The 9391-nt window shown below is 43.6% G+C and overlaps 1 protein-coding gene across 3 annotated transcripts in view; it reads left to right on the top strand.

Annotated features, from left to right (window-relative positions):
* The first annotated feature begins 5841 nt into the window (after nucleotides 1-5841).
* Nucleotides 5842-9391, top strand: part of LOC103104669 (tetraspanin-33-like) — a 31595-nt gene continuing 28045 nt past the window's right edge. For all 3 annotated transcript variants that reach the window (XM_007489747.3, XM_007489746.3, XM_056822284.1), the window contains exon 1: nucleotides 5842-8603. In XM_007489747.3, coding sequence (XP_007489809.1) covers nucleotides 8409-8603 — 195 coding nt within the window. In that variant the 5' untranslated portion in view covers nucleotides 5842-8408. The remainder of the gene's footprint in view (nucleotides 8604-9391) is intronic.

Below are 9391 nucleotides of genomic sequence, written 5' to 3'. Positions count from 1 at the left end.
ACTCTTTCACACTTTCCTTTGAGGCTTCACCTGGTCCCATTTTGACATTGTTTGGTTTGCTTTTCTGAATTTGTATTTTGATCTTCCCTGTCAATAAAGCAACTTCTAAGGTTGGGTTTTTTCCTTTGTTTTTTGCTCATTTTCCCCAGCTCTTTCTTGACCATGCTTATATGTGGAAGTTCAGCTTGATTCCTGGAGTGGATGGAATACTGTCCCGAGCTTGTATTGTGGTCTATTCCAGTGCCTGGGGTTGGCCTGGCTGCCTTTGGGTCCTGCAGGGTGCACTTCAAGGAGGCTTCCTGACTGGTTCGAGGGATGGCTGCCTTGTTGGACCAGCGTGGGTTCAGCTCCCTTCACTATTGATGGATGCCTTCAGGTCTGGCAGCATGGTCCTCTTACCCCCGTGAGAAGGGTTTCTTCTGCTGTCCTTCCTCGTCATCTCGTGCTAAGCTACTGCTTCACCCTGAATTTTGGTGGTTCTGCCCCTCTACTGTGCCTTTTGAGGCTTTATTTTTTGGTGGTTGCTTGGAAGTGGTTTTGGGCAAACTCAGAGCCTTCCTTCCTCCCTCCACCATCTTAGTTCCCAGAAGCAAAAGTCTCTGCCAATGTGTATGTGACCCACACAAGTGTATTTACTTGACTAGAAACATATGTGAAAGGTACATGAGATACGTGTAGTCTGGCCATTCATTCATATTGTATAGAACATTATGACGAGGACGACCCATGTTCCCAGTGCTGTAGAACTACTGACATGCTCGGAGATGTGAGCATCTGTAGCTTTCCCCTGGGCTGCTTTCTATCGCCATCTAGTGGTCTTCCCCGGAATTGCAGCTTCTTTCCTTTAAGGCAGGGAGGCAGTCTTCATTTTTTTAAAAGTCATTTCTCCTTTTGGCAGTCTGATGAAGCCTGTAGGGTTTTCAGAGAATAATGGGTTTTAATGCAGAAAATAAGATACATAGAATTGCAAAGGAAAGAATTTTATTAGCACTCAAGTATCAAAACATTAAAAAAATAATAATTGAATGGACACCGGGTTAAGAAGCCGGGCCCTAAAGCAGGGAAGCAATAAACATTTATTAAGCTCTGGCTAGGTTTGGGGCTCTGTGCTGAGGGCCAGGGAGAGAAATACAAGCAAAAAGAAGGAGTATGTCCTCAGAGAACTTCTATTCTTCTTTGGGAAAATACCATTCATAAAAGGGGGACAAGAGGGGCAGCTGGGTAGCTCAGTGGTTTGAGAGTCAGGCTCAGAGATGGGAGGTCCTGGGTTCAAATCTAGATTCAGACACTTCCTAGCTGTATGACCCTCTCCCCCATCCCCAATTAACTAGCTAGCTTTAAAAATCTTTAAAGTATGTTCAAGCCTGTTTTTTGAAATATACTTTCCCCTGGTGGAGCTGCATTGGAGGGATTCTTTTCAGCTCCATAATGGGGACTGCAAGGGATGCTCATGTGTGTGTGCATGTACGTGTGCCCTTGTGGTGTCATGCAAATTACTAACACTGAGGAGCCTTAGGTGGATCCAGTGAAACTTTGGACCTTTGTCCAGAGCTATAAACTGTCATATCTTTCTCCAAATGTCTTAATCAGCCAGTCAGGCAATAAGCATTTATTAGGTTCCTACTCTGTCAGATGCTTTATCAGGATGATCTCATTTGATCCTTACAGCAACTCTTTGAGGTAGGTGCTGCTATCATCCCCATTTTATAGATGAAGAACCTGGGACAGAGATTAAATGACTTGCCCAGGGTCACATGGTGAGCAAATATCTGAGGCTGGATTTGAATTCAGGTCTTCTTGACTCCATGCCCAGCCTATCTACTGCACCATTAATTGCCTGGGACAGAGAGAGACAACAAGCAAACTAATACAGCATATACAAACAAGCTATATTCAGGATAAATAGGAAATAGTGAACAGGAAGAAGCACTAGAATTAGGAGGGATTGGGAAAGACTTCCTTTAGAAGATGAATTTTTAGCTGGGTCTTGAAAGAAGCAGAAGCCAGGAGGCAGAGATGAGGAGGTTGAGAATTCTGGGTACTAACCAATCCACTGACAAGTATTTTTTAAAAAACATATTACCTTTCAGTCTAGGATCAATACCGAGTATCAGTTCCAAGGCAGAAAGTCAGTAATGGCTAAGCAATTTGGGTTAAATGACTTGCCCAGGGTCATACAGCCAGGAAGTATCTGAGGGCAGATTTGAACTCAAGTCCCCATGACTCCAGGTCTGTCTCTCTATCTACTGTGCTACATAGCTGGCCCTAAACAAGCATTTCTTAAAAGTGTCTTTTCTACCTGGCACCGAGGATACAAAGACCCTATCAACAAAAGAGCATGTATACATTCTATCAGGGAGACATAAATAAGTGTATTTCAAGAATACATAGAATAATATTATCAGGTAAATTTTTTGGAGGGGGTGGAATATACCTGGGGAGATCAGGGAAGGCTTCCGGTAGAAGGTGGTATCTGAGCAGAATTTTGGAGGAAACAAGGGATCCTGAAAGGCACAGAAGAAGAGGCAGCTCATTCCTTGCAAGTCAGCAGCCAGTGTAAAAAGGGGAAGATGAGAGACTGAGCTTGAAGAACAGGCTCATTTAGCTACTCTCTAGGGCTTAGGCAGGAAAGTTGTTCAACTGTATCAGAATATTCCTGACCCCATTTGGAGTTTTCTTGCCCCAAATACTAAAGTCATTTGCCATTTTCTTCTCCAGTCCATTTTATAGAAGAGGAAACTACAGGCAACCAGGGTTACATGACTTGCCCAGGGCCACACAGCTAGTACGTGTCTGAGGCTGGATTTGAACCCACACAGATGAGTCTTTCTGATTCCAGGTCCAGCACTTCTAGGCACTATAGGGCCTCCTAGCTGCCAAGTGTAAAGGATAAAATTATGGTGAAACTGAATGTAATAATTATATATGGTCGCCAAGGATTTTATTTATAAAATCCTAATGTAATGCCCAAACTCAGCTGGAAATTTTATGGTCATTTAATTGATATAGTGGAGGAGATTAAAAAAAAGGAAGAAGGAAGGGGCTAGTACCAGGCGGGAAGATTAGGAGATTTAGAAAGTAAGGTTTTGAGTGTGAAGGAGGAAAGAATCAGCCTGACCTCCAAAGGGGCTCAGCTAAGATGCCCGAACCTGAATTAGCTCAAGGGCAAAACTCACCACTAACACTCCAAGATGTCGAAACACCTAGCACACTTTCAGCCAGTCGCCTCTCCAGGGAAAGAGGGAGAGAGAGGAAGTGACGTGCCTTATATGGATGGTTTTACGTCATTTTCCTGTGTCTCATCTGTACCAATGATCACTTAGCTTGACTTAGGACAGTCCAGGGCTCTGTCTGTTTTTCTGTACGTTCCTGTTGAAGACTATTTCCTCAGATAATTAAATATTGAGTTTGATGCAGACCTTCCTAATCTTGTTAAACTAAGAAGGGTGGAGAAATGTAGAGTTTCCAAGACCTGATTCTGTTATTCCAAGTATCTCCATTGTGACTGATAAGGAAATAGCTAAATCAGATCTTCTAAAGTTCATTCTGATTAGGGTGGAATAGTTTTAAAATTCACACAAGACAGGGGAGTTATGTATAATAAAGATGGAAAAGTAAGTGGGGGTCAGATGGTTGAAGTCTTTAAAAGCTAAATCACACAGAAGAAAAACACCTGATTGATCATATGGGTTGATGGGAATATGACTGGGGATATAGACTCTAAACGATCACTCTGGTGTAAATATCAATAATATGGAAATAGGTCTTGATCAATGACACATGTAAAACCCAGTGGAACTGCTCATTGGCTACGGGAGGGGAGGGAAAGAACATGATTCATGTAACCATGGAAAATTCTAAATTATTCTAAATTAACAACAGCAAGAAAGCCAAACAGGAATAGCAACTATCTCCTCCCCTGCCCACCCGGACTGTTTTCTGAGACCACTGGACTTAAGACTGAGTTTTGTCTTTTTTTTTTTTTGGTCTAATTAAATAAAAATTTCAAAGTGAAAAAGAAAGCTAAATCAAACAACTTGATCAAATGATCCTTGAGGCAATTGGGAGCCATTAGTTATTAGAGTAGCAAGTGAAATCTTCTCACTTTTACTTTGGCAACAGATGTTCAATGGATTAGGAAAGGGGGAGAAACTAAGGCAGGAAGACCAGTTGGGAAATTACATCAACAATCTAAGTGAGAGAAGAGTGGGGACCACAAAGAAGAGGACAGATTTGAGCAATATCATGGAGACAGACACAAGCTTTGACAAATGATTGGATATGTGAAGTCAAGTCAACAAGCATTTATTAAATATTTACGACAGGCCAGGCAGGCAGTTAGGTGACAGAGGATAGAGCACTGGGCTTCAGAATCTGAAAGACTTGAGTTCAAATCTCACCTCAGATACTTCTTAGTGGTGTGACCCTGGACAAGTTACTTGACCCTCTCTGCCCCAATTTCTTCATTTATAAAGTGATCAGGAGACGGAAATGACAAACCATCTTTGGCAACAAACCCTGGAATGGTGTCTTGAAGCGTTGGACACAATTAATACAACTGAACAACCCAGCAACAGTAAGTTGGGTGGCATGACTTCCTCCAGCTCTATTCAGCAGCAGCACTTGGGTAGGAACAGAGGAGGAAGGTGGGAATCCCCTGGGGTTTTCTTAAAAGGCGGTGGTCAGGGTTAGGGGAGAAATGAGCTGGGGTCCACTACAGTTGATTTTAACTCTAGGTTAGATGTAGAGAAGGGAAGAAGGGGAAGAGAGAGCCAGAGCAGGCCTGGCAGAGGAAGAAGGGCTAGAGAGGACTAGAAGATTTCAGTGTCGGGAGTCTCCTCTCTCCAGGAAGATCGTACCCAGGGTTAGTGCTGAGCACAGATCTCAGCACCCAGAAGCATCTCCGGGGATTCGAGATTGCATGAACAGGGTTCAGAGCTGGACACTCCCTGGTCTGTGTCCTCAGTACTGCAGAGTCCACTTTCCAATGAGCTCTCAGAACTTCCACAGAAGCACCAGGAGCTTTGGCAGGCAGGTGGTGGCAGGGGTGGGGCAAGGGCCAAGAACTGGAGATTCCACTTCAGCCACCTGAGGCTTACCCACCCAAAGCCTTGGCAAAGGCCCAGGGAGAACTGGTGTTTAGACTTGCTCCCTTGAGGTCAAGTTAATATCCCTTCCTCCAGGCAGCAGATTTATAGGTACTGTATGTACTTGCATAGTTCCTCCTTTGTCCAGTTTTCTTTTTCAGAGATATCTCCCTACTGTACCTCCCTGGGGTCGTGGAGAGAAAAGGGCTTTGCAATCCATAATGAGGCGCAGAAAGGTGACCCCAGCTGGTCCCCTCTGCTCTGGACCCACGCCCAGGGCCCTAACTGGGTTTGGTTCTGCATGAAATTCTAGCATCTCCTCAAAAAGTGAGAGTAAAACAATGTTCCACATCAGCCCGGTAAAGGACCGACATGTATTTCCTGCACATAGAAGAAATGCTCAATCCACAACACACACATGCATTGGTAGAACAACTTCAAACACAATACTCTAAGTTGTTACTACTGCTAGCCTTTCCCAAGAGGCAAGACTTAAAATTCATTAGAACATAGAATAAGGGTAGCTCAGTGGCTAGAGAGCCAGGTGTGGAGATGGGAGGTCCTGGGTTCAAATGTGACCTCTGATTCTTCCTGGTTGTATGTCATGTCATTTAACTCCAGTTGCCTAGACTTTGCTACTCTTTTGCCTTGAAATGAGTACTTATTTTTAATTCTTTTTTTTTTTAATTTATTGGAGTCAATACTGTGTATTGGCTCCAAGGCAGAAGAGTGGTAATAGCTAGGCAATGGGGGTCAAGTGACTTGACCAGGGTCACACAGCTGGGAATTATCTAAGGCCAGATTTGAACCTAGGACCTCCCGTCTCTAGGCCTGGTTCTCAATCTACTGAGCTACCCAGCTGCCCCTTATTTTTAATTCTAAAATAGAAGGTAAGGGTGAAAAAAATGAAACCCCCTACTTAGACACCATTATATTTCACCACTGCTCTTCACTGGCCCCCTCATTTTAGATGTCTTTCAGCACCAGGAATTGGGCTCATCCTCCCAAGTGGACCCAAGAGCTCTGAAGTAATTGTTGGGCCTCCTTTCAGTGTGTAGGAGAGCAGCTATGGTGGACCCAGGACCTTCCAAGGCCATCTCCAAGCTCAGGCAATCCTTCTCGCATGTTCACTCCTGAAGCCCAGGCTCAAACTTCCCTTGGGAAGCCCCTGCTCTAGCTGCCCCTGGACCTGAGAATAGTTGCTTTCTAGCTCCCGAGGTGCCTCAGATTTACATGATGCCACCTGGACTATTGAGGGAAGACAAAGGCAAGGACGGAGCCTCCCTTGATATGGGGTCTCCTCCAAGGAATTGATTGATGGCTCAAACTGACTCTATGTGGAGGGAACAAGTTTTCTTATAGGGGGATACAGTAACAGAGTAGCTAGTATAGTAAGTAAGTAATTCAAAGGAAGGGAATGAGGGAAGGGGGTCAGGTAAGGGAAGGGAAGAGTAAAAGTAAGGGAATGCTTGATTAGACTAGGGAAGGGGTCATTTGTTTGGACAGTGGTTGCTCCATATCTCTAGGGAACTGATGTCACTTTACCCATGATCCACTTTGGTCTATGTGGCTTTACCCATGGTTCACTCTGTTTGCCTACTTGGTGGGGGCCCTGTGAGCAAAGTGCAATGTAAATGAGATGCTAACGATATGTAAAATACCCTGGTCTTTTCTGCTCCAACTTTTTTTTTTTAACCTTTTCTTTCTGTCTTAGAATCAATACTATGTATTGGTTCTAAGGAAGAAGAGCGGTAAGGTTTAGGCAATGAAGGTCAAGTGACTGAGCCACACAGCTGCTCCCCTGAACAAACTCTAAAGAAAGCAGTGAGATTGTTTGAACCTAGTCCCAGGTGCCTGGGAAACTGAACCACCTATACATGCTGTTAATTATCCCCAAATACTGAACTGGTATGTGTGGTGGGATGGAAGTGGATGGGGAAAGCTTTGCTAGCTCTGGTTATATGAGCTGTTCTTCTTATTATCATCATTATTGTTGTTGCTAAGAGGAAGGTAGTAGGAGGTAGGCAGCTGGATAGCTTAGTGGATAGAGAGCCAGTCCTTGAGACAGGAGGTTCTGAGTTCAAATCTAGTCTCAAACCCTTCCTAGCTGTGTGACCCTGGGCAAGTCACTTAACCCCCATTGCCTCGCCCTTACCACACTTCTGCCTTGAAACCAATACATAGTATTGATTCCAAGATGAAAGGTAGTTTTTTTTTTAAAGAAAGGTCTTGGGACATGAGCTAGAAACAGCTCATGGGAACTTAATGTGTTGTTCCCAATCCTAACTCACTCGGAGACTTTTTGCTTTAAACCTTTATCTTCTGTCTTAGAATTGATGCTAAGTATTACAGTGTCTCCCTTCTGTTAACTATTTCCTACTTACCCTACATATAGCTTGTTTGTTCATATTAGTTTCTGGAGAAAGAAATGGCAAACCGCTCTAGTAACTTTGCCAAGAAAACCTCACAGGAGGTCCAGAGTCAGATACAACTGACCAACACCGAATTATATTTGCCTGCTTTTGTTTTCTTCATTCAGTTGCAAGCTCTTTGCGAGCATAGTGCCTGGCATATTCGAAGAGTGTGATAAATGCTTGTAGACTGACTAACTAGTCTAACTCATAGCTAAAGCACAGTCCTGCTCAACCACCTCCCCGACAAGTTTCTGCTTCCCCCATCCCTGAAGAGGAACCATTATTTAGGCCTTCGTCCCTCTGAGATTATCTTGCATTTATACTGCTTATGTCTCTCTCTCTCTTTTTTAAAAACACTTACCTTTGGTCTTAGAATCAATACTGTAGTGATAAAAGCTAGGGAATTGGAGTTAAGTGAGTTGACCAGGGTCACACAGCTAGGAAGTATCTGAACCTCCTCCCTCTGAGTCTGGCTCTCTATCCACTGAACCACCTGGCTGCCATACTGCTTCTGTCTTATTTGCTTATATATACATAGTTACTTGTTAGCTATGAGCTCCTCGAGGTCAGGGATTATTTTTGTTTTCCTTTGTATCCCCAGAGGTTATCCCTGGGCCTGGCACATAGTAGGCACTTAATAGATATTTGTTGATTTATTCTCCAGTAAAGCCCATCTAATTCCTGGATAGCTCTGGTTCTTCCTTAGAATGGGCTGGAATTTCCTCCAAGGTAACCTATTTTCCTCCACAGCCTCTAGTTTGCTCTTCAAGGGTTAATCTGAACAAGTCCAGTCACCCACAGGCAAGGAAAATTTTTTCTGGAGGTCAAGAGCTCCTTCCGAATGAATGTCTTGAGCAAATGTATTTAAAATAATGTAGACTGAAGGCAAGGGTGGGGCAAGCCTTAAATGCCTGGACAGGGGAAGGATGGGACTGGGCATGTTGAAATCTACTGCTCTGCCTGGAAAGAAGGCGGGCTAGATGCCATCCAGAGAAGACAACCCAGAAGTCCTGGTGGTAGAGTGTGGCCAGCAGCTTCCAGAGCAATGCGAACCAACCAACTTGTGAAATATATCTTGTTTATTTCTTGTTACCTCTTCTGGGTAAGTAGGGCTTGGGGGTCCAGGGGATGAGGCTCCTTGGGAAAGGGCTTTTAGGAGAGGGTTGGCTCATCTGGGAGAGGAAGCAGAGAAGAAACTGGGGATACTGGGATAGGCTTTCAGCACCCCCTAAGATGACATGACTGATGTGGAATACAGGAAATCCACAGTCCCTCCCATTGCCTAATGCTTTCTCCCTTCTCAAATTACCTTGTATTTACCTGAGTACAAGTTGTATCCCTCAGTGAAAATCTAAATTACTTGAGGGAGGAATGGTTTTTGTTTTTGTTTTTGGTCTCTATCTTCAAGTGCCTATCACAATGTCTGACATATAATAAAATAGGCGCTTTGTTAATGCTTTTTGTATTGAATTTAATTAAAACCTTCCAACATTGAAATCTCTATTAATAGATAGCTCAGTAATACATAATGGATTCTAGAAACAATTTCTTGGAAAGTCAGAGCTAGAACAGTCTTGGATCAAAGGATGTAGAATGGCAAAGCTGGAAGGGATGCTAGAACAGAGAATGTCAGAACCCAGAGAGGCCTTAGGCTTAGAGAATATCAGAGGTGGGAGGACCCTCAGAGCACAATGCCTGGCACATTGGTCTGATTGACTGACTGGGAGGGACCTTTAAAAAATAGGATGCTAGATCTGGGAAGGATCTTATGATGTTGGGTGACAGAGCCAGGAGAGACTTTAGAAATCACTGAGCTCATTCATTTTATTTTTTTCAAGATAATTTCACATTATAAATTCAATAATAAACTCAACAAATATGAATATACAA

The sequence above is a fragment of the Monodelphis domestica genome, chromosome 3 (assembly GCF_027887165.1).
Source record: "Monodelphis domestica isolate mMonDom1 chromosome 3, mMonDom1.pri, whole genome shotgun sequence".
Lineage (NCBI taxonomy): Eukaryota > Metazoa > Chordata > Mammalia > Didelphimorphia > Didelphidae > Monodelphis > Monodelphis domestica.
Note: the sequence above shows the minus strand (reverse complement) of the source record. Positions and strands in the feature narration are given on the sequence as shown.